Genomic DNA, 24,575 nt, shown 5'->3' with positions numbered 1-24,575 from the left:
AAAGGGAGAAGACGTCGGGGAATAGGACGCGTTATTTTTCAACGCGTGTTCAACATCGCGACAATGTCGATTAAAAAAAACCTTCATTCATACTCTCGTGGTTGAGTGACATAAATAGTTCTATCACAGCTGAATCGATCGAATATCCGAGCCTGCGTGTTAACGGAGGCGCCATGCGACTTCTCCGTAGATTTCAGCGTCCGTCGTGATCTCGTTCCTCGCAGTTCAGACTTTCTCACAACCAAGCCGGATATCGGAAGAATTGTGAATACGAAAAGGACCGGTTGCAAGTAAGTAGAGGAATGATCTTCAAAATTGGCAATCAACGGAAACGCAACGCGTTCGCTCGAACGAATTTCCTCCCGAGTGTGTCCTTTATCGGTGCAATCGAACAGTTTCGCGTTTGATTCGTCGAACGCAAATGGGCAATTGCACTTGTAAAACGCGTTGCAATTAACGCGCACGCTGAACGCCGTTGCGTTCGTTGTTTAAGTGCAGAAATTCTATCTAAATTCTATCTAACAGAAATATCTTTGGCAAGATAAAATGCCGTCGGTTCGCCGGATGATCCTGGGACACGTCATGTCCGGCCTGTGTACCAAAATGAATCGCATGAAAAAGCTTCAAGGCGATTTACTCGAAACTCCGATGAAAAGATGCCTCTCGACGTTCGACATTACGTTACTCGGTAAGTATGCTTTTTGTGCTATTTTAATCGTAAGGACGTGCACGACCACGTCTCGCGATATCGCGTTCTCGTGCGCGATAAAGTAGTCCCCGTACACCGGAAAAATGTAAATTGCGTACGCCGTAAATAACGCGGTCAGGGAGGTATTTCGAGGAAAATTCGCCCGATACTTGTTCCTTTTGTTCAAGAACACGCGTTTATCTTTCAGGCGTGGGTCATATGGTTGGCGCTGGAATCTACGTTCTAACAGGAACGGTAGCTCACGACACGGCTGGTCCGGGTGTAATTTTGAGCTTTCTACTCGCTGGTCTAGCCTCTTTATTAGCGGCACTGTGTTACGCGGAATTCGGTGCACGAATTCCAAAAGCTGGTAGCGCTTACGTTTACACCTACATTTCTGTCGGTGAATTCTGGGCCTTCGTGATCGGATGGAACATTATATTAGAGCATATGATCGGTAAATTGATTTTCTTTAGGTTAAAATTTCTTCGACCCGGAGTGAGTATCACGAAGATGTTGCTAACTATTAATAGGCGCTGCGTCCGTGGCCAGAGCCTGGAGCGGATACGTCGATTCTTTGGTAGGAGGATCAATCGGCAATTATACTCGTCACATAATGCACGGGTACACGATGGGCGAACCGCTGGGAAGTATTCCCGATTTTCTAGCCGCTGGACTCTGCCTAGCTTACGCGATGTTGCTGGCACTAGGCGTGAAATGTTCAGCAACGGTTAATTCTTTACTCACCATCGTGAATTTAGCTGTGATGGCATTGGTAATAGGATTGGGAATTGCTTACGCGAAACTCTCCAATTGGAGCGACGAGAACGGAGGATTTTTACCTTATGGTTTTAGCGGTGTATTGGCAGGTACATATCCCTTTACTCCTGATTTCATTTTCGAAATTGCGTCGTTCCCCTTCTAAAACAAAGTCACCGTAACGAAATACAGGCGCTGCAACGTGCTTCTACGCTTTCGTGGGTTTCGATTCCATCGCAACTTCCGGCGAAGAGGCCCGCGATCCTGGATACAGCATACCTCGGGCAACTCTCTTCTCGATGGCGATCGTCACCATAGGATACGTGTTGGTCAGTGCGGCTTTGACCTTAGTCGTACCACATTGGAGCATCAATCCCACAGCAGCTCTTCCCGAAGCTTTCTCCTCGAGAGGAATATCATGGGCGAAATACGTGATAAGGTTAGAAAGTGAAACGTTGAAACTTGGAGCGATTCTTTTTTCACACGAAAATACGCACAGTGTTGGAGCTTTGTGCGGAATGACGACAACCCTCTTCGGGTCCCTGTTCTCTCTGCCACGAACAATGTACGCGATGGCGAACGACGGTCTTCTCTTCGGTTTCCTCAGCCACGTCAGCGAGCGTACCCAAGTTCCGGTCCTCAACTTGGCCATCAGCGGTTCCCTCAGTGCCTTGATCGCCTTACTCTTCGATCTCCAGCATCTAGTCGAATTCATGTCGATCGGTACTTTCTTGGCCTACACCATCGTCTCGGCAAGCGTGATTATTTTGAGATATCGTCCAGAGAAAAATACACCTGCGCCGTCGAACGTTGGAACACCTAGTAGTTTAGCCTCACCTCCCACGGAGGGTGCCGATTCCAACAGCGATTGTAACAGCATCACATCCGCAGAATCTGAAGTATTATATTACCAATGCTACCGAAGCGGTAGAAGAAACTTCATCGAGGTCTTATCGTTTCTTTCATACTTTCCAGATGTTAGACCTGAGCGATGCCACTGGTAAACTGAAGCCACGATACGTCTGGTTAGCAAACTTTTTGGGCAACTGCAAGCCTGGAGATGCCGTGACCGGTTGCGTAATGATTTATATAGCTGGATGCATTTTTCTCTGTCTCCTATTGATACTGATAACCCAGACCTACTTTGCTCCAGCATGGTGGGATTATTTTGTTCTTGCGAACGTTGTGCTCTTGCTGATCGGATGTGAGTGTCCAAGTTTTTACTCGTGTAAGAACGTTTGTCAACTGATCGAGAATAATTGCAGGTTTGTTCGTTATCGCTGCGCATCAACAAACACAATCCAATGGTAAATTCCGCGTGCCCGTAGTGCCGATAGTACCAGCCCTGAGTATCTTGTTCAACGTTGGATTAATGTTCCACTTGTCCCTTTTAACGTGGTTACGATTTCTCGTCTGGATGGTAGTTGGTAAGTGAACATTCTCGTCGCACGCGTAACGCCTGCCAATTTCTTTCGCTTCTTCCTTTCTGCAGGGATGTTGATATACTTCCTGTACGGGATTCACTACAGCAAAGAGGCCGCCAGCCCTAATACCTATTCGATTTTAATGGCAACTTCGGAAGCTGGTCGGGGCGCAAAGTGGGGTGCTACGTTACGAGTGAATCAGAAGAGCGACAAGGTTCCAATTCTCAAACGCGGAATCTAAGTAAAATGTTATAACGTAGAAACGTGGGAAATGTCTGAGAATTTGACCATTGTTGTCTTACATACGTAATAGCTTTGAATTAGACATGAAAGTATCGAGGGGATCTTTGTACATACTAATCTCACGTAAAATGTTAAGTGGAATTATGTATACATATACTTATACATATATGTATCCGTTTGAAGACAGCACTGTCTTTGAAAATTAAGCGGCTGAACGTTGGAGGGATTTGAAAGTGGGGCAAGACTGTGTTTCATTGGTACCTGCTTTCAACTGATTTTCGATAGAATTTCAGGATTCAGTTGGAACGTAGCTCGGTCTTCTTTACATTTTCATTGCGCACAACTGAGTACCAATTTTTTTTTTATATTTTACAGACGTAGGTACACTTGTTCTCGATATAGGTACCAGTACCAATAGCAGAATTGGACCGTCTCTGAGGGAAAATATCATATTCTCGGTAACCTGATTTTTAGACGCGGTCATCTGGTCTGCAAAAATCACCAAGGATCCAAAAGCGTGAAAAGTAACGGACAAAATGTAGACGCACGTAAGCGACGGGCAAATTATGTCGAACCTGACGTTACAATCAAAAATGAAAATATTTCAAAAGAAAGGATAGCAAATGTATTTTTAAAGACCAGATCATGAAAAGGCAGGCGGAACGATGGTTGGTTTGAACGTTCTGCTTGCATGGATCGAAACATGGTGCCTTGGGAACGGATAGACTAATTATACAGTAAGATATACGAATCTAAAAGCATGACAATAGATTCGCCTACTATACGTGGCGGGCATTAAGTTTAAGATTATCTATACACGGATTTGCTAAGCATGTGGATTGCTCGGTGGCGTATCGTCTTCGATACGTGGCGTATCGTCTCTGGGGTTGACCGTTCCTAATCCACCAATTTATTCACGATCTCCGTATCTGAAATTACCAATCCATTTCTCAGCAGATCCAACGAAGGATCGATTTAAACCGTAGCAGATAATATATAATCGATGTTGATGTCTTAAAGGTTACTACCGTCAAAGTGCCGTAGATGTTACATAGTTGAAAAATATCGTAGCAGACACTATAACCACGTGTATCACTTTGGACGAAACGACGCGACGTATGCGTGTCCTTTTCTTATATTCGCTTCCTGCCTCGAACAGTGCAGATTTTCCATAATTCGTCCAAAGTGATCGATCTTTCGAGTAGCGGGAGAGGTCGTTGAATCGGGACACACTACAGAACATGTTACGCTTAAAGCAGGACACGGATATTTTCTTCCGGAGTAAGTTGAAAGGTCTTGGCCGATTAGATAGTATACCCGTCAATGAACGCACGAATACGTACAGAATGCACATCGCGATCGTGTACGTGCTGTTAATTGTATATAAGAATGGTACCAAAATTATTCTCAATGTTCTGTACTGCTGTATATCTTCTAATATAAAACTATTTGTCATCGAAAAATCGATAATTCGTCTAACGTTTTACACCAGCAACGTAACATTTCCAAAACATTCCCCGAGCGACATATTTCTAACAACACCGCCTAGAAATATCGAGTTTCAAAGTTCTTTGATTTTGACGTAAGACCATTAATAACGCAGTATGGCAGAGATTTACGAGCAAATACGACGGTATTAATGGAGATAAAAGAGCGAACCTTACACTTGAGAGTTTTAGAAGGAATTTCGAAATCGTAACAAGAAGGTGCAAGCAACATGTTCGTGAAACTAATTCTGGTCGCAACGATGTTTAGCTTGGTACGGGCACGAACCGTCGAGGCTCGTGAAGTTCAACATTTATCGTTATTCGGTGACCCTCGTCCTGACTCTATCGTCGACACTGAATCAACCGTAACTGTAAATACCTCGTCACTTTATTTCTTACATAATCTTCTTTTGAAACAAGAGAAGACGACACTTTAATGGAAAACCAGTTGAGATTTAACGCAGCAACGTAAATCGCAGAAGGAACGGCGCGCTCCTCTGATAACAACGAACGCTCCAACTGTGGATGTACCAGATCCCAGTCACGAATCGACGCACCCGGCATCGAAGCATCCAAATAAAAGGGAAAATAACAATAGGGATGATCGTCAGACCGATCTACGGCCAGGATGTTGTGGATAATCGATAGGTGAAGGAAATTTCGACGATGGACAAGTATTACCTTTGGCTTTTTTCACAGTATAATAGTAAATAAAATAAATCACCGGCTATCATGCTGCGACAAATATAATTGGAAAACTTTTCTTCTTATTCTTCCTATCGCGGAAGAGATATAAAAAAGGTAAAGCAAAATGTTTCATATGTGGAAAACTTTTATTAACATCGTTTATTCGTACATACTAACTGACAAGCACTGCGAACGGTCGTCAGTTTTAATCGTTAAATCATCCGTGTCCAGTAAACAGTACAGTTATGCAGTATGTTACATACGTTGCATCGTAACTAAAAATCACTAACCTTCACGGAAGGACGAAAATATAAATAGGAAAAGGCAATTTATAGCTGTATATATTTTAGTAATTTCACAGAGTGAACGCGCAGTTTCACATTATTATTGTGCTAATTACACGAGAGGATGTCGTACAAAAGTTCGACAATCATCGCACGTTGTACTTGCGACTTGTCATATTAAAAAAAATAAAGTTAAACGAGAGATAGAAAGAGAGAGAGAGAGAACCGTGAAACCGGAAACATTCGTTTCATGCTGCGTTAATAAAATTGGAACACTTGGTAAATGTGCGGGAAATCACCCAGGCACATAGCCGACACGCGTTCAGTATGCGCATATTTAATTTGTACAATTTCATAATAATTACAGGTACCGTATCCACAAAGTTACAACGTTGATTCAATACTGTTATCTGTTCTGCTTAGAAATGATCACTTTCCAAGCAGATATCGGTCTCATTTGTATCACGTCGATCTTTCGTCGTCCCCACCTCAGCCAGGCGAATCCTACGATTAGACATAGAATACTTTCTATGTAGTACCCGTCCAGTTGCATGTTACAAACACCGTTGTGCGTGTTCGCGCAAAGCTGAAAATAAAAATGTTGCATTTTCAAGTTCCTCTCGTTAGAAAGTATGTAGTTGCTGTTAGAAGGAAAAGATCGACGCCAACCTCTCTTTTCGAAATTGTGCTACAATCGTTCGACGGATCGGTGCTGCATTGTCGAAGCGTTAACGAATCAACGAACCAAAGAGCTGCCGTTGCTGGCCAATTACCTCCGAGATTCGATAAAGTGTTCAATAATGTCATGTAAGTGCCACCCACCGCTGGATCGCTAATTTTTGCAAAGAACGCCATTGAAGCTACGAACATACTGCTCGTGAAAACCTGAGACAAACGGAAATAGCTTAAGTGTATTTATTTTCGCTTACCGTTACTCTCCGAATTATCGTCCGGAGTATCGTGTCACTTTACCTGATGTATCAAATATAGACCTATTAAAACTATAATGTAGTAGGCTGGGACTTGGCCACCTGTTACAATATACGGTGTCACCCATACCAGAAATGCTGCCACCAGACCAAAAGCTAATCTAAAGAATCAATTGAATTTAATATTTCGATATATACCCTTTGTAGAATATCGCGCTTCGTACACCTGCGTTTTAATCACCTAAAAGGCATGGCCATTATGTAGACGTCCATAGGTCTTGGACCAACTGTATACTTCGAAATTGCTAATGGTAGTAATATTTGCAACGGTATCATAGGTACAGCCATGAGTACAAACTTTTCCTTCGGTATACCAGCTTCTACCAGCTTCAAACCTGTTACAGCATCACAAGCAGAAAACCCTATCTGCATTTGATACGACGCTAAATTATTATTAAGGATGGTATAAACAAATTCTACGGTGTAATGTAAATCTTCTGACCTTTGCAGTTAATAAAAATATAATAATGGCTTTTACAGATGGTAATTTGACAATATTCCAAAGTAATCTATACGCATGTTTAATATCTGTATTCAATTCCCCATCTTTGTGCATTTTCTCTGAATCTTCGTGTTTGAACAGTGCAAGTAAAGTGGTGGCAATTATAAATATCCAAGCCCAGAAATATAAAAAATCTACAGGAAAGAATAGCGATGAGCTATAACTGTGATACTTTTAGAACACGCGTTAAAGTTTAAGCTAATTTACCAGGTAGAGTTAAAATGCCTTCGTTTGAGGGTGTTGATCTTAAGTAGCTGTTACAAAATTCAGCAGACTCTAATGCCATAAAGAGCACGTAACCAATGAAGAATCCAGCAGTTTGTCCCACACTGTTACAAGTCGATGCATAACCCACGTTGCACCTGAATGTACAAAGAAAATGTACAGAATATTTATCGGTGTTCTATTACTTTGTAAATGTGAAATCTATACCTTTTCAACATAGTAAGAGCCCATCCATCTACCACGATATCTTGAGTAGCAGCCAAAACGTTCAAAGCGAAAAATATTATGGTCAACATTCCTATGTTTGGTTTTGTATTTTCATCACCTAACCATCTGTTTACATGACTGGATAACAACAGCATGAAAAAACCCATGAAATACTGAGTTGGAATCAACCATGTTTTTCTTCTTCCAAACTTTTGAGAGAACACAGAATCTACTATCGGTGCCCAAAAAAGTTTCAAGGAAAATGGCCATTGTACAAAACTGAATTCAGCCTAATGGTAAAAGAAAATTTATGTAACGTCACGTTGATCGCGTTTAAAACAATCGTAATCTTACGAATTACCTGCTGACGATACGAAACGTCTCTGTTCTGAAGTAACATAGGAATTGAATTGCATAAACCCAATGGTATTCCTTGCAACAGATATAAAAACAAAAGTATAGCTATATTTTTTTCGTCACCTCGTAAATCCGAACGTTCGTGCACGTGATTCGACTCGTGGGCCCCATCCTCCACGTTGTCATACTTTTCCATTTTCCTTCTAGTACCCATGTGGAATGATAAAAGTGATCAACAAAAGTCGTATGCACCTTTTAAAATCGACTTTTACTCTAGGCTTCTCTTACACAGTCGAGCCCCGACAGCTTTCCAAATCGTTAACGCTTACTTTTAACAACACTATTAAACATCTCGTCGCTTAGATAGTGCTTATCGATACACTATCGTAAAGTACGTCCACCGTGATCCTTCGATCGAACGAGATATGTGCATTTCTTAACGGAAGAACCATTTACGCGATAACAAAATGAATTATTTATGTTGTGACAGAAGTATCATCATTCACGTGGTCAACGTTGATAAAATCTTAATACTACGAGAAAACGTATAGAAAACGGTGTTACACTTGTACCAGAGATTCTGACAAACAATATTCCCAGAGAAGTATGTATGTATTTCTTTTTATATTTGCATTACGAGTGACAGACGTCCGATTGCATTTCAAACTGTTTTCCTGCCATTCGCTTTGCTTCGAATCATGTAGATGAATTCACAATAGCTTCCAGTTGCCACGTTGTTTCTCATTAGGGACACGTCAGTTCTACCGTGTCGTTTTCAATCTTACATACATACAATCACGTGTAACCCGTTTATAACTAAAACTACCGATTTTATAGAGTTACTACAAACCGTCCACGATTAAAATTCTCCGGGCGACTCTTCAACGAATTTAATTACTTGCAAACCCGCCTTTTATTCCGTACCATACTTTCCTACCGTTCAATTACCATCTCGGTTATGATTCAGCTTATTATCATCGATAGAATCAAATATTATCTGGTTGGATGATTTTTCAAATAGAATGCACGGACTAAGCAAATCAAAATTCATCTCGGGATTTTTTCGATTTTTTTCATATGTATACCTTCCTGACGGTTTCCCGGACTTTGTTTAGTTAATTTTGCAATGAGTTACTTGCAAAAGGAACTGGAATTAGTGTATAAGGGAGTAATAAATAGACTGGTAATATTGTAATTTTTTGTAAAATACATTTTATACACATATCTTGCAATAAATAATTGATTTTGTTATAAACAATTGTATTTCTTCGTTGTTCTTAATGTTTAAATGGTTTCCCTGATTTCTATGGTACCTTGGAAGCTCTATTTGTAATTAATACGAAAAGAACAATAATTAATACGTATAGACAAGGATAGCAATAATGGGGTGTGTTAAAGCGTGCAGCAAATTGTTACGATACTTCCAATAATAATAAACCACCATCTGAATTGTTATTTAATAAGAAACATTAATTAATCTATAATAAAACTACTTGAAAATAAAACAGAAACTTTATTTTACTATCTATATTATCAAGAATTGCTTATAAGTATCGATTAAATACAATGGGGACAACGAGGATAGCAATAACGAAGAGAGAAAGGGAAAGGAATAGCGGTAGATAAGGATAGCACTAAGCAATGAGTAAGACAAGGAGAGCAATAGGGATAGACAAGGACAGAAAAAACGGCGGTTCGGACTAACGCCATCTCGCGTTAGGTGACGCGAACTACCATTTCTTAATAGGAAAACATGATATAAACAGAGGTATTAGACAAAGAAAGCACTAGTGTGCGACAAGGACAGAGAGAGAACGCTTCCCATTGGCTGGCGGGCCGCCATGTTCCGCTTCTCGGGGCCTCAGCTACGTGGTCCGGTGAGAAATCGTTAATAACTCAATAATTAGGACGATTTCGTGAACTTTTAATATTGAAGAATGAAGCGTGAACCTTCAGAAACTTTCACGTATAATTTTTAAGGCTCTAGAACCTTTCGATAATTAGTTATTAATATTAATATCGGGACCGATACGGCGATCGCATACGCCACACCAAGTCGGACAGAGAGAAATCATTAATAACTCATTAATTGCGATGATTTTGTAAACTTTTGGTATTGAGGAATGTAGTCTGGACCTTCAGCAACTTTCTTATGTCAGTTTTAAGATCCTAGGACCTTTCAGTAATTAGTTATTAATATTAATATCGGGACCGATACTGAAGTCGCTTTCGCATCACCAAGCCGGTCGACGAAAAATCATTAATAACTCGATAATTAGGACGATTTCGTGAACTTTTAATATTGAAGAATGAAGCGTGAACCTTCAGAAATTTTCACGTATAATTTTTAAGGCTCTAGAACCTTTCGATAATTAGTTATTAATATTAATATCGGGACCGATACGGCGATCGCATACGCCACACCAAGTCGGACAGAGAGAAATCATTAATAACTCATTAATTGCGATGATTTTGTAAACTTTTGGTATTGAGGAATGTAGTCTGGACCTTCAGCAACTTTCTCATATCAGTTTTAAGATCCTAGGACCTTTCAGTAATTAGTTATCAATATTAATATCGGGACCGATACTGAAGTCGTTTACGCAACATCAAGTCGGACAGAGAAAAATCATTAATAACTCGATAATTAGAATGATTTTGTGAACTTTTTGTATTGAAGAATGAAGTGTGAACCTTCAGCAACTTTCACGTATAAGTTTTAATGCTCTAGATACTTTCGATAATTAGTTATTAACAATTTAGTACGGGAAGTCGGGAACGATACCGCATACCGTCAAGTATCTTCACGGTTTTTCAATAATTTCATAGTTTTCCCCTAAATTCTCATACAACTGACTACATGCGTTTGAAAGGCAACTTATTTAGCTACATTCCCATATAAGTTTTATTACCATATTCCGTTTAGTTTACCCATTATTAAATTTTATATGGGTGAGTTCCCTACGCATCGTATTCGAGTATAGTCAACTGTTATAAACAATTGCTAATATCTAATAAACCACATAACTTACGGCTACCAGACCAATTGCAGAATATAGATAGAAGTCCATTCTACATTCTGCATACTTAAAAGTGTACAATTAGGTACGCATTTTTATTGAAATAACGAATATGTGTTACGCTTGAATGCTACGGGTGGTGTACTCACCCAAAGAATATTCGATAACTATCGAACCATAAGGGATATATTAATAAAAATTCCAGAAGAATGTAGCCTCAAGTGTTCCCTTTCCAACACATACGATAATTGGACTAGAAATCAATACTGAAAAATGATATTAATGAAAAACCTAAGGTACTGTCGTATTGTTCCCGACGATTCGCATAACAAATATTAATAACTAATTATTGAAAGAACCTACGGCTTTAAAATTTATATGTGAACGATCCTGAAGGTCCACACTTCATTCTTCAATACTAAAATTTCACAGAATAATCGTAGTTATTGAGTTATTAATAATTTTTCTCTGAACAACTTGATGTTGTGTAAGGGACTGCCGTATCGTTCCCGATATTAATATTAATAACTAATTATCCAAGGGACCTAGAGCCTTAAAACCTATATGTGAATGTTGCTAAAGGTCTACACTACATTCTTCAATACTAAAAGTTCACAAAATCGTCCTAATTATTGAGTTATTAACGATTTTTCACCGGACCACGTAGCTGAGGCCCCGAGAAGCGGAATATGGCGGCCCGCCAGCCAATGGGAAGCGGTCTCTCTCTGTCCTTGTCGCACACTAGTGCTTTCTTTGTCTAATACCTCTGTTTATAACATGTGTTCCTATTAAGAAATCGTAATTCGCGTCACCCAACGCGAGATGGCGTTAACTGAACCGCCATTTTTTCTGTCCTTGTCTACCCCTATTGCTTTCCTTGTCTAACTCATTGCTTAAATGCTATCCCTATCTACCGCTGTTCCTTTCCTTGTCTAACTCGTTTCTCTGGCGCTATTTTAAATAACGAATTAATTTAATACTTCCAGTAATTATAAACTACTATATAAACTGATATTTAACAAGAAATACTAATTATTCTATAACTAAAGTACTTGAAAATAAACCAGAAACTTTATTTTACTATCTGCACTATTAATAATGTCAAAGCAATTAAAAATTTATTAGAAGTATGTATTTTAATCTGCTTGGTATGTGCAATTATGCTCTAATTTATAATAAATATTATACAAAGCGAAAAGTTCAAAAAATTCTCATTTTACTGTAATAAAAAATACGAGAACCTTATTTTTCATTTGTGGGTGATTCATCCCATGTGTGTGTTCTACTGCTTTCTGGATATCGTCAATGTTCTATCCACGCAATCCAATATACGTAAATATCAATACATGCAAATTTAATAAAGAAGGATTCCTTTATTTCTGCCGACTTTAGCATCTTTGATGGTTTGACGGTATGCAATTCCCAAACTCACCAATTTATATTTCATCAAAATTCGTACCATTCTTTGATAAATAAATCTTGCAACGCCTGGTAGAATAGTTTCCTCGTGTATCGAGAGATAATATATTATCGATTAGAGTTAAAAAGCTTCTGACTTTATCAGCTGATGGTAAGGATAGTTCAAGCGATGATAATTCAACGAAAGACGAAAATTTCCACGGTGTAAAACTATTTTCATGCAACGACAAAATCTGGAACCGAATGTTAAAGTAATCGTTATTTCTACGCAGTAAAGAATAATTTTCCGCGGTTGAAAAAGCTTTCGGTTAAAAGAAAATCTGTAAGAACATTCGACGAAAGAAACTTCACTGATCGACCAAATTGTTTGCAGTTCTTTTATTTAAATATGACAAACAAGGAATTCGGAAACAAACAGTTTAGACAGCTTTGGATCCTCGTGTTCACGAATTGCTGTTTTTATTAAGTATGTATATTCTTCTCAAGACGATTCTATTAGATAAAGACCTTAAACTCTAAAGCTTAATTCGAGCTAGAAAATGCGATTTCTTAAGTGGTTCTATTTACAGTATGATATAAGTCCATCTGTGATCTAAACACATATAATCGTAGACACATGAATTTTTTTTTTTTCTTTACGTGTACAAACCTTGACGTACCTAACAAGATCATATTTCCTTTCACTTCTCGTCTTCTTCGTCCTCTTTTTTTTTTTTTTCTTTTTTCTTTTAAGCATATACAAACGATGTCAGTCTTATACAAAGAAATTACAGTGAAAAATGATAACTCTCGTTACTTACAAATTACGACTACTTATAAATCGACAAATTGCTATTCTCGCTACCCTTTTTTTTTTTCGTTCAAAAAAAAAAAAAGGTCGATGAAACAGTTCAGAGGTTTGGTTTTTCTTTTAGTAACACATTTAATTTCTTCGGTAAAATCGGTACATTTTTACAAGGCAACTTATCATACAATACTTAATAAAATAAATCCAGACAAATAAAGGTTTCTTTTTTCCCTAGGAATTTCTCTTTCACTTCTTCTTCAATTGTGATCTAAAAGAGCTCGGATTCGCAGTTTATTTCACTTCTGTTTTTCTCTGAGTGGGGTGTTTTGTTTCTTTAAAGAACTTCCTCGTTTTCATACGGCACAGGATAATACTGAACAATTCGAAATCGTTCGAGGAACAACCAAGTTCAAACTCGAACGTTCTTTTTTTTCTTTTTCTTCCTCCTCTCTGTATACATCGTTTTATTTTTTCACCTTTCTTTTTTGCTTTTTTAAAAAATAGATTTTCCCGCGTTCCAATCAACGACAATGTGACTCGAAATAATTTCCCGTTCGACTGCTTACACGTGTTTCCGTGTGCAGAAATTTTGAGTGAACACGTGCAACGTAAGACGCGAATCGACATCGTTTTATCCGCGAAACAGAAGAAGAGAGGAACGTAAATTCGAAGCGACGAAGAAAATATTCATTCAGCACTGTTCACTCGATACTCTCTTCTCTAATCTGATATGATCGCGCTGGGGTTCGTCGTTAGTACGTCTTTCAACACAACCAACGCGACTGACAAACTTTCTTCTCGCTTGTGGCAAACTAACAAGAAAAGAAAAAAAAAAAAGAAGAGAAAAATAATCGCTTCGCGAAGTATTATCTGGCCGATAAAAATAGCGAAGATTTCGTCGATCGAACCGGTGACAGGTAATAATAATCGCTAAATTCCCGTTTCCTTTCTACAACGCTCGTTACGGAAGAAAGAAAAATCGAAACGCTATCGTCGATCGTCTCGTTCTCGTTTCTTCTTTACAGACCTATCCGAAATATACAACAAACATAACAGGGAACGTTTAAACATGTACAATATAGAATATTCGCAAGGTAACAGGCGGCTACTATACAAAAAAGGCGAAAAACAGAAAAAGAAAAAAGAAAAGAAGAAAAACGAAAGAAAACCACGATGCTGCTGTGGTTGCCTGCTGCTGCTGCTACTATGTGAATCGACTTTGAAAGAGAACATCGTGTCCACTCGAAAATCGATCGATCAAACCGTCTTTCTTCCCTTATTTTTGTTCCTTTGAAATTTTTTATTCACGACACGACCGTGATACGAGATAAAACGAGAAAGTGTCTTGGTTCGAGCTGCCGGCTCGTTGAGAATCGACGGTCGTCGCATATATTAGCTTGTTTTTCTTTATTCTCAAGAAATTCGAGATTTGAAAATTGTAAAAGTTAAATGCAGCCGGGATACGCGCAACGCATTGTGTGTACGTACGTGTCTGTGTAAACGTGTGTGTTTCAATGTGAGCGTGTCTGTGTATTTTTGGTAGTGTATTTATATTTATATTTATATATATAGACTTTTATATACCACACTATCGATAAACTCATTCATCCGCAGAGTGACGCAAATATTCGCAAATCCCTAATGCCTCGACGAGTTTCCTCTTCTTCTCTTTTCTTTCTTTTTCTTCTTTTTCCGTTTCAACTATTTACAGGAGAGTCTTCGCTATGTTATATCGAGTCCTTAAATCCGTTATACACAATACATGTAGACTTAGATTAGCAATAGTAGCATTACGCGAAAGCGAGCCCAAAACGGCACCGGCCGTTCGCCATTTTCTCTTTTCCTTTCCTCCACCTCTAACACATTTCTTTTCCTCTTTTCTCTATCGTCGGTTCGAATTTGCCAAAGTATCCAATGCTCGGTGACGCACGTGACGATGCACACACTCACATGTACGCGTTCCTCATTTCATCCCCTTTCTCACTCTCTCCCTCTCTCTCTCTCTCTCTAAATCGTAAGAAAACTTTCTCGGAGATGTCGGAAATTAAAAAAACGAAAAATTGATCCAGAAAAATGTGGAATTTATTACAATCGAAGGATTCTTTCGTCTCCTTTTCTTCTTTAATTACTTGGGAGAAAACTTAAACGTCCTAAGCTAACTATGTTACACGCGGAATGGACAGAGCGTCTACAGCACACGCATACGCAAGGAATGAAAGAAAATTGCAGAATGATCGCGACTAACAGCCGTCGTCGTTACCAAAACCAGTTCGAGCGACACCGAGGGTTTCAAAACGAGAACCACGACGAGAATACGTTTAATCCGTTGATTAAAAAGAGAATAGAACGACTCGATACTTCTCGTCCTGCTAATATTACTAATTACAGCCGCGTTAATATAGACTGTTCGGCGATTAATATCTTTCTTAAACGGAAATGAAACGTTTCGTATCTGTCGGAGAGACGAATATCGACAGTGTCCCTTCTCTATCGGTCGATGTCTTCCCTTTAAAAAAAGAACATCGCTACTCTGTCGCTCGATTAAATGCTAGAGAACGAACAAAGAAAAGGAAAAGAGGAAAGAATTAGAAACGATCTATATTTCTCTCTCGCCTTTTACTCGTCACTGAAACACACACACGCACACTCGTGCACACGCGCAAACATACACACACGGTTTTTCTTCTTTTTGAAGACGTCGCCGCAGCGACGGAAGAGTCTCATTTTCGCGTCGAGCAATTAATTATTATTACCCTGACAATTAACGGAGGCCCGATCTCTAAAACCTATCTACACGTTCGGGTGAACGAATTTAATTTACAAAAATATTACAAACAAACGTACCTGCCGTGCCTGGCCACGGGTTCGAACGGAATAATATCACACACGAGATCGTCTCCCAAGTCGCTGCGGCGCGACTCGTTTATTATATCATATACACCTGTTGTCGCGTCAACGACCACTGAAATAATAAATTAGAATTCTGATATACCCGATATTATGTGCCGCAACACACGCATACGCGCAGGTATCCTAAACACATCCCTGTACCGACCTGAGCGCGCTTTCGACTTTAAACCATTTTTTTTTCCTTTTACCGCGTCTCTCTGTATTTTCTGTGTGTCTCGTGTGTTTTTTTCTGTTTTTTTTTTTTCGTTTTTCCTTGTGTTTCCATCTTCTTCTCAAAAGGGGCCTCTCGAAGATCGACGAATACAGCCCCCTCTCCAAAAAAAAAAAACAAACAAACAACAACGATTGCTTTTGTTTCGCCATTATTAGCTTCGCGTTTTCTTCTTCTTCTTCTTTCTCTCGTATTTGTTCCTCTTCTTCTTTCTTTCTGGACGCGACGACGGTTCGAACTTCCGTCGTGTCCACCGTGTCCCTTGTCTTTCATTTCGTTTCTTTTCTTTGCTTTATTTCTCTCTTGAAAATTTCGGAACCGAGCTTGATTACGACTGTTGGGTACCTGGGAGCGGAAGGGTTGAAAGGGGTTTATTTTCTTTTCTTCTGGATGGAGAACGGAGAACAGGGCCATCGACATCTAATTTTTCCTTACAATTTCCGAGATACGTATACGTATTAATATTATGTATATGTATATGCATATATAGTTTATTTTTAATTTATTTATAAGTGCGTTCGCGGCGTCATCCGCCGTGTTCATTTTTTTCTTCTTCCCGTAACGCTGTCTCTGTCGTCCTCGTTCTCGTTTCGAATTGTCCCGCATCGTGGCTCGAGCTATTCGAGAACGAACGAATATTCTCTCTCAGGCGAGTCGATAAAAATTTCACAGGCACGCGTGTGTGCTCGTTTCTATCGTCGACGTTTATGATCGTCGGATCAGGAAAACTAACTTACGATTACGTTTCCCCTAGACACTATACAGCGAGCGGTGAACGAAGTAGCGAACGGGCACGCGGGAAATTCGCACGATCTCTTAACTTTAAGGTTGTCTGATATAAGAAAGTATCCCTTTCCTTTGTATTACGACAGATTCTTTTTTCTTTTTCTTTAATTATCGAGAAGGATATATTTAACACTAAAAACGTCAGTCGTTCCCGCGCGTACCCGATACACCGGCCCACCATCGCACTTTTTATTCCCTAAACTTTAACTCCAGCCTTCGATACATTTCCTCTATCGTCGTTTACTTATTATCATTTTTCGTGTAGCGTTCTGCGTGCTCTTTCTAAACGGACTCTCTCTTTGCTACACCGTTAAATTTTCGAAAAAATCCACGATTTTCCCACGTAGGTAAGTATCAAAATTAGCGGAACGATATTTTCTTTCTTTCCAATTTTCCATCGAACGAGAAAAAGTCGACACGCAGAACGCGTTGCAATTGACACACGCGTGCCACAGAGAGAGAGAGAGAGAGAGAGCACACCGATACCAGAGAACTGAGAAACGAGGATCTACGAGGACAGAAGAGACAGCGCTGTGTTTCCCCTCTTTTTTCCCCATCGATCATCGATTCATCTAGCGTTTATTCGTCGAAACTCTGTTCGCGGATGCAATTCGTTTTATTTCCCTTCCTCAAAAATTTACTCGCTAATGCAATGTACACGAAAGAGAGAGATAGAGAGAGATAGAGAAAGAGAGAGAGAGATAATATGTATATGTATATATTTATGTATATGTATATTTAGAGATATTAACCGCGGTTCCGAAAAAAGAAACAAAACGGACTTTGGAGAACGTAAAAGAAACATCGTTGTTCGCAAATTGCTTGAGTAAGGATATGGATCGAAGGATCGCGCCGTTTTATCACGATATTTTCGTCGATTCTCGCTCGACGAATCTTCTTTTTTTTTCCTATTTTCGTCGCGATCGTTCACGCACAGCGTACGTTTTTCCTATTCGTTCATATTCATCATCATCATCATCATCATCTTCTTCTTCTTCTTCTTCTTCTTCTTCTTCTTCTTCTGCTTCTTCTTCTTCTATTACTTGTTTGACTTTAAAAGCCGCTTGATAAAACGTATCACGGCTTTGGATATGATAAATGGGGATTCTCTTACGAAGGAGGAGTGGAGGGTTGGATGGTCCTAGGGGCCTTTCATCGTCTTCTTCGTGTCTTCTTCATCGTCTTCTTCTTCATCTTCTTCTGACATATATTCCCTCTTCGTCCATCGTGTGTTCGCGCCACTAACTCCCTGGTCTTGGCTCTCTGTCGACGAGGAAGAAAAGCTTCTTCTTCTTCTACTTGTCGCTCTTCCCTCACGACCGGACATCGACGCGACAGCTCGAACCTATTCGCCACGTAAGGAACGATACTACGCCTCGATCTGATTCTCCGGGGTCATTATGTCAGGTGCCATCGACAGGTCCTCGGCCATGTCCTCGTCCTGACCAGAATCGTGCCCGTGACTCTCAGGATACTCCCTCTCGTCCACCTGATCATCCTCGCCCTCTTGCTCCGCCGGCGCGTCCACCAACTCCCGCTTTATTAATCTCGTCAGCTTACCACCCTCCGGGCTCTGGCCCTCCTGCTTTATGTGCACGGCTGGTTCATCCAACGGTGACCTACAGAGGTGGCGGAGAAACTGCTCGGTTACGTATGCCAAAGCTCACGGACTCTTCCTGTCGGCGGATTTTTTTGCTTGGGACGGTGTTAATTAGAGCAACTGGATGAACAATTTTTTTCAAAGCTGGTTTAGTAGAGGTTCGAGGGAAAATCGCGTGTCTTGTAACAGTTTTTCTATTTTTAATTCTAGATTGTTTTACTGTTAGAAGCTTCAAGAATGCCAACGTGTGTCGAGTGAATTGACAAAGATTTCTTAACCTCTTGCCGTATAATAACGAGTCAGACTGGTGCCACAGACTTTGGCCCAGATCTGATAAGAACCGTAGTATCGGTAAGAAAAATTCATTCAAATCGAATTTCCGATTTAATTTGTCAACATTGATGATACTGAAACAGGAAATAGCTCAGATGCACAGTCAGGAGAAGAAATCATACGTCAAGCGGTTAATCTTCAGTGGAACGTATGTACGTGTGTCAATTTTCAAGAAAACTCGAGTAATTCCGTCGCGAAAGGGTCGAAGATAGGAGAAGAATATATGTCGTGTATCAGAGGACAGTTGACTCACATTAAATCGTTATGGGCTAACACGTGATCCTTGTCGGGACTCGTTGTCGTCGACGTGCACATCGAGTTGTTTAGAAATCCCATGTTAGAGTCCCCGAGCGCAACCTGGAAATACTCAAATTGCATTAGATCGTTAGTCAGATATATTTGTTCCGTTACCTATCGTCGTGGCTATCAAAGATACGTTAAAAAAGAAAGTGGGGCAGAAAGTGTTACGATTAATCGTTCTTATCGAAATCCAAGAACATCGTCGCTTTTCAAACAGTTACCTGGAGATTGGCGTTCAATGCGTCACCGTACATGGTCGGGCTGTGTGTCAGGGTTGGACTTTTCGACGGGACACCCCTGCATATTGAGAGAGAAAATCTCTATTAGTAATCGGCGAAATTCAGCCAATGAATTTTAATTTATTCTCCTGGAAAGAAACACGCGTGTACATAAGCTCTTTTTTTTCCCGTAGTATTCGTTTTTTTTTTTCAGTTTTGTGTCGATGTATACGGGTGGAATAAATCTTCGAGAATTTAAAGGTTCGTGGTACTTGGGGGGGTGGTGGTTGATCCGAGGGTTTCGGGGGCGGAGGTACGGTATAAGATAGAGCTTTGTGTGTACAATGTGTGCACGTGTGATCGAGTATCAATATGTAGAGGTATAATAGATAGAGAAAGAGAAAGAGATAGATAGACAGAGAGAGAAATTGGAAAGAGAGAGAGAGAGAGAGAGAGATATAGAGACAGAGAGACAGAGAAGTATAATATGAAAAGATGTATACACGTATATAATATATATATTAAAAAAGTGATAAAAAAGAGTGGAAAAAGAGAGTTCGAAAACTCTTACCTATATTTACCATTGTTCACCCATTCACGCTCGCCCCGACGATGATCCGCCGCTCGGTTGAGATTGAGCGAGGTTAAGTTAAAAAAATTTGTAGAGAAAAAGTGTAAAAAAAAAAGCGCTCCCGTTTCGTTTCACCGTTGTTCTTCTTCAGCGAACAATTCAATTATTTTGCTGTACTTTTCATTCTCTATTTGTCACCGAAACGACGTCGATCCTTATAAACGGCTCTGAGGCTTACCTTGCGTGGTCTTACCCCCTTTTCTCACTTTCCACTGAAATCGTTCCCGATTGTTTTCGGTATCAAGTGCCGACCCAATGGAGTTGCATCGCCATTTTCACAAGACGGACGTCCAGTGAAAAAGGCACGATTCCTCTCTTGCAAACGATTCGAACACAATGAACACGTTCGTGAATTCGCGTGTTCGAGAAACGAGTGTTCATTTGGAATTGAACAAACAGAGATATATATACACGATTGCAAGAGACGATTGCGAGGCATGCGAAGAAGAAGAAATGTAAGAGAAGAAAAATTACGCCTAGAGCCGTTTATCAAGTGACTAAGAGCGCTGTTATTAAAGAGAAAAAGTGAGGAAAGACAGTGAAAGATAGAGAGAGAGAAAGAGAGAGAGAGAGAGAGACAGAGAGATAGACAGAGATAGTTAGAGAATTTAGAAGAAGTGAGAGTGTACGAGAGTATATATATATAAAGAGAGAGAGAGAGAGAGAGAGAGAGAAATAGAAAAAATGTTAAGAAACATTTTAAAATGATGATTTGAAAAAATAGTAGTGAAAAAATTACCGGAAGTTGCAAAGTTAGTACGTTAACGGTGAGGTACCTTGAGTTAGAAGAGAAGGTGGTCGTAGCGATGAATAGAGAATTCCGTATCATCCGAGATTCTTTATTTTTTATCTTTTTTTTTTATATTGCAGTTTTTGTGACGCTTAATTTACACAATTTACACATGCGCGAGTAGCCCTGACACACATTATCAGTCACACCGAAAACCATTCTCACGTTGAAAAAGCGTACTAAATAGCGAAACAGAAGAGAGAGAAAACGATGAACGCCGTTTGAGAAAGGGAGAGAGAAAGAGAGAGAGAGAGATGAGAGAATGATAGAAAGAGAGAGAGATAGAGAGGGAGAGTGAAGAAAAAAAAAATGAACACATACTTCAACAACGCCTTCTCTCGTTAGACACTAATTAAAATAAAAAATAAAGAGACGCAAAAGCTTCACCTTCCTTTATCACGGAACGCTATGTATGTCGTCAACTTATTTGCACTTTCTATTACTACGCTACTTAGCCTGCTTCTTTTTCTTTTAAATACAACGAAACGAAAAACAGCGGCAGAGAGGGAGGGAGAGAGAGAGAGAGAGAGAGAAGAACAAAAGAAGAAAAAAAAAAGAAAGAAAAATAGAATTCAAAACGATACGACACAAACGCTTCGTTCGCGAGTGATCGCGAACGAACAACGAAAAACGAAAAAACAAGGAGGAACAAAAGAGACAAGGAAATCACGATGATCAGTCGGGTGAAAACCAGCTTGTACTTGCGAAACAAAGAGGAAGAAGAAGAGAGAAAAAAAAAATTCGGAAAACGAAGGGTAACGAAACGTTTGTCCACGCAAACACTTTCCACATTCTCCCAAGACACTGCAAACGCCACTACGTAAGCACCATACAATTATAAGCACAGTGTTTTTTCAGTGGTAACAAGGATAAGTCTTACGGGGAAAACTTTTTTTCAAATTTCTATTACTTTCTCAGTGATTCTTATTATTATTCTTTTTTTGTTCTTTACTTTTTTCATGGTGAATTTTTACGGGAACGAATTATTAGGACTTCCTTGATTATCCATGCGAGCAACCACTAAACACATCAGAGATCCTGCAGCACGGACCAATCGTCCTGTGGCTGGGCTCCTGCAGGATCGTCCAGGATTTTAAGCTCTCTCGGGTGTGCTAGAGCCTCGGGCTACGGTACTAGTGAGACGTATACGGGGGGGTGGTGGTGGTGGATGTACTATGAGGGCTGTTTTGGACGTCACAAGCAGAGGTGCGCAGCAGATTTAAACCGTTAATAAGCTCGAGCTGCAAATTTTAATTGGACGAAAATTCTCTGTTCTCCCTCTTACATTTACACCGTACACCCATGAATATTTTTCTCCTTTTTCCCCTTTTTTCTTTTTCATATTATAAAATTACACAAGAAATCACGTTGTTCGAAAAGAAATTCTAACTACAATTCTCCTCTACGATACACTTGCGCACCTCTGGTAATAGATCAAAAGGAGGGTTAGACAGGGTTGCTACTTTGTCCGGTTTCACATAGGAGACGGATTCTAAGGCAGGCATGATGCGGAATTAATTTCCTGGGGATTGGATAAACTGCTTAGAGCCACTCCTGCTGCCTTGGAAGTCATATTTCAACGAGTCACTCTGAAAAAAATTCACTCGAGAACGCTCCGCAATGGTGGCGGTAGCTGGCAAGTAGAATAAGTCATTCTACGTCAGACAGAAATTTTTCCGGATGAGACGTGTGTTACGGAACGGTATTGTATATGTATATATCTTTTGCTCTTTTTCTCTTTAATTCCACGTTTAATGTGAATGTTCGTGTAATGGTACCAAAATGAAGGAGAATACTTTCTTCTTCTTTCCTTCTACTACGTATAATGAATGGTAAAGGATAGATGAGTGGTTATGTTAATTCGCGATTAGAACGACAAAGGCAGCAGGTTCGACGGGGGCGTTTAGTGGTTCAAAAATCGTTCTTTTCGTTTTCTTTTTATCTTTTTTTTTGTAGGCAACGACCAAGCGAAAACGTCCTGGTCGTCGCGTTACAAGAGATATACCGCGGTAAAGGTCAGAACGTCGCGCCAGCCAGCCAGCAGAATTCTAAAAAGTGGTAGTGCTTACTGTGCGGAGAGGTGGGGTGGAGTGGGTGATGGGGTTGGGTCATATTTCCTGGGGCGGCCGCGGGACTGATGCCGCCGCTTTACGAACTCGACGTCGTCCACCATCCAGAATGACCCGAAGTCGTCCTCATAGCGCACAAAACACTTGTGCAATGATAGATTGGTGCGGATCGCGTTCTGTATACACAGACAAGACCACCAAGAAATAGAGAAAAAGAGAGTAAAAAAGATAAAAGGTTGTTTCTGCTTGTTGTTGATGAATTTCTGTACTTTTTTTTTTACTTTGTTCTTTTTAATTACGTTTTTCTTTCTAGCCATGCTTTTACTTTTACTGTACTTTTTTTTTTTTTTTTGGTTTGGTTACTTTCGTTCGTTTCGCTTTTCCTTCTTTCTTTCTTTCTTTTTTTTTTTTCGAGTATTTTTCCGCCGAGCTCTACGCTCTTCTCTTTTTTTTTTTGTCGGTTTTGCGTTCTTTTTTTTTCGTCTTAGCTCACCGAGTGCCACGACCGTTTCTCTAGTAAGTAAAAAATTAGTCGTGACGTTCGTGATAGTAACGTGCACGTGAATCGCGGAGACGAGACACGCGCTGCCTCAAAACAGCCCCTAAAGCCTCGTCGTGTCATCTCCTACCCGGTGGAATTCGACGATCGAGCGTTTTACGGATCCTCGATTTAATCGAATCCTGATGTTCCAGAGAGATAATAAAGACAGCAACAGACTCGCAAAGAAGGGGTGTATAGAGAAAAAACAAACGTAAAAGTAATAACGTAGTAAGGCGGCTTCCTCTCACTACCTGACACCAAGTGCAATTCTGCGGTTCTCACTCTGCACTGGCATGTCCCGCATCCGGCTTCCGGGTATTCGAGACTAGACTCGGGCCAGAGAGAACATGGCCCTGCCAGTTCTCGATCGGTTAGTCGCTGCAAAGCCCACATGCTTGTTAAAAAGCACACACCACGGTTTTTGTCTACGGTTTCCTTTCAGACACACAGAGCAAAATCGGTACTCTTTCTCATACAATCATTCTTCTGCTCCTCCTCCTCCTCCTCCTCCTCCTCCTCCTCCTTCTCCTCCTTCTCCACCATCTCATCGTTGAATTCTCATGATCCTCGATACGCATACACGCCCTTTCACACGACACACTGACGGCTACCATCGCACACGAGAGACGGGCAAGTAAGAAAATCACACGCACGCGGGACCAAACACAATACAAAGCCTGCTTCTCGAATACAATTAGATGAAGAGATGAATTCGTCGTAGCGAATTTTCCCTGCTGAAATATACGAATTTTTCGGTAATTTTTGTAAACAGGAAGTAAGAATTTTCGCGGTAGCACCTTATCAAGGATTTTTTCAAAGTAACTTTGACCTGATAACAGACAGGAATTTTAACGAATTTTGTGTGTGTGTTTCCATAGTTGGAGGATTGATTTCGATTAATTGTAACTCGAGAAGCTCGATGTTAGCAGACAGACGTACGGACAAACGACGCAAGCGAGTTACAGATAATATAGAGATCATTATATGGCGTACACAGGTGTATGAGAAAAAAGAAATGGTTTATATATATATACACACACGCACACAAATCTATACGTATGAATGCGCACGCATAAGGTACACAGAGGGTCTAAGAGACATACAGACA

At 40.1% G+C, this 24,575-nt stretch overlaps 4 protein-coding genes across 9 annotated transcripts in view; 2 read left to right on the top strand and 2 right to left on the bottom strand.

Moving 5' to 3' along the window:
- Positions 1 to 258: 258 nt before the first annotated feature.
- LOC108571215 (cationic amino acid transporter 4) lies at positions 259 to 3,112 on the top strand. Its single transcript, XM_017933215.1, has 9 exons — positions 259 to 290; positions 526 to 688; positions 897 to 1,145; positions 1,222 to 1,557; positions 1,640 to 1,886; positions 1,947 to 2,346; positions 2,423 to 2,651; positions 2,713 to 2,874; positions 2,940 to 3,112. The coding sequence occupies exons 2-9, from the start codon at positions 547 to 549 to the stop codon at positions 3,110 to 3,112; spliced, it is 1,938 nt and encodes a 645-aa protein (XP_017788704.1). The 5' UTR covers positions 259 to 290; positions 526 to 546.
- Positions 3,113 to 4,792: 1,680 nt separating this feature from the next.
- LOC108571381 lies at positions 4,793 to 5,351 on the top strand. The gene is made up of 2 exons (XM_017933398.1): positions 4,793 to 4,972; positions 5,081 to 5,351. Exons 1-2 carry the CDS (start codon positions 4,832 to 4,834, stop codon positions 5,240 to 5,242), a joined length of 303 nt encoding a protein of 100 aa, XP_017788887.1. The 5' UTR covers positions 4,793 to 4,831; the 3' UTR covers positions 5,243 to 5,351.
- Positions 5,352 to 5,413: 62 nt separating this feature from the next.
- On the bottom strand, positions 5,414 to 8,580 carry LOC108571316 (acetyl-coenzyme A transporter 1). 2 transcript variants are annotated; one of them, XM_017933328.1, is made up of 9 exons: positions 8,141 to 8,580; positions 7,857 to 8,055; positions 7,496 to 7,785; positions 7,271 to 7,425; positions 7,004 to 7,197; positions 6,743 to 6,927; positions 6,545 to 6,662; positions 6,242 to 6,457; positions 5,414 to 6,158 (listed from the first exon to the last, which is right to left on the bottom strand). In XM_017933328.1, the coding sequence occupies exons 2-9, from the start codon at positions 8,046 to 8,048 to the stop codon at positions 5,979 to 5,981; spliced, it is 1,530 nt and encodes a 509-aa protein (XP_017788817.1). In that variant the 5' UTR covers positions 8,049 to 8,055; positions 8,141 to 8,580; the 3' UTR covers positions 5,414 to 5,978. The 2 variants fall into 2 exon arrangements, with proteins under 2 accessions (XP_017788817.1, XP_017788816.1); XM_017933327.1 differs by having other exon boundaries at positions 7,857 to 8,580.
- A 9,163-nt stretch (positions 8,581 to 17,743) lies between these two features.
- Positions 17,744 to 24,575, bottom strand: part of LOC108571438 (forkhead box protein P1) — a 218,456-nt gene continuing 211,624 nt past the window's right edge. For 3 of the 5 annotated variants that reach the window (XM_017933482.1, XM_017933483.1, XM_017933485.1), the window contains 3 exons: positions 19,440 to 19,515; positions 19,172 to 19,284; positions 17,744 to 18,604 (listed from right to left, as the gene is read on the bottom strand). In XM_017933482.1, the coding sequence (XP_017788971.1) occupies positions 18,355 to 18,604; positions 19,172 to 19,284; positions 19,440 to 19,515 (439 nt within the window). In that variant the 3' untranslated portion in view covers positions 17,744 to 18,354. Of the gene's footprint in view, positions 18,605 to 19,171; positions 19,285 to 19,439; positions 19,516 to 22,926; positions 23,103 to 24,575 lie in introns of all 5 variants that reach the window. The other 2 variants (XM_017933481.1, XM_017933484.1) reach the window with 2 other exon arrangements.

Source organism: Habropoda laboriosa, unplaced genomic scaffold (genome assembly GCF_001263275.1).
Source record: "Habropoda laboriosa isolate 0110345459 unplaced genomic scaffold, ASM126327v1 scaffold57, whole genome shotgun sequence".
NCBI classification, from domain to species: domain Eukaryota; kingdom Metazoa; phylum Arthropoda; class Insecta; order Hymenoptera; family Apidae; genus Habropoda; species Habropoda laboriosa.
This window is presented reverse-complemented; position numbering and strand designations above follow the sequence as displayed.

Bases quoted from the DNA above. Each gene is read 5' to 3' on its own strand.
- LOC108571215 (XM_017933215.1), top strand. From the start codon at position 547: ATGCCGTCGGTTCGCCGGATGATCCTGGGACACGTCATGTCCGGCCTG. The intron at 689-896 runs GTAAGTATGCTT...TTTATCTTTCAG, and splicing joins GTTCGACATTACGTTACTCG to GCGTGGGTCATATGGTTGGC. The intron at 2,652-2,712 runs GTGAGTGTCCAA...GAATAATTGCAG, and splicing joins TGTGCTCTTGCTGATCGGAT to GTTTGTTCGTTATCGCTGCG.
- LOC108571381 (XM_017933398.1), top strand. From the start codon at position 4,832: ATGTTCGTGAAACTAATTCTGGTCGCAACGATGTTTAGCTTGGTACGG. The intron at 4,973-5,080 runs GTAAATACCTCG...CGTAAATCGCAG, and splicing joins ACACTGAATCAACCGTAACT to AAGGAACGGCGCGCTCCTCT.
- LOC108571316 (XM_017933327.1), bottom strand. From the start codon at position 8,066: ATGGGTACTAGAAGGAAAATGGAAAAGTATGACAACGTGGAGGATGGG. The intron at 7,786-7,856 runs GTAATTCGTAAG...TTTTACCATTAG, and splicing joins ACGTTTCGTATCGTCAGCAG to GCTGAATTCAGTTTTGTACA. The intron at 7,426-7,495 runs GTATAGATTTCA...TTGTACATTCAG, and splicing joins GCTCTTACTATGTTGAAAAG to GTGCAACGTGGGTTATGCAT.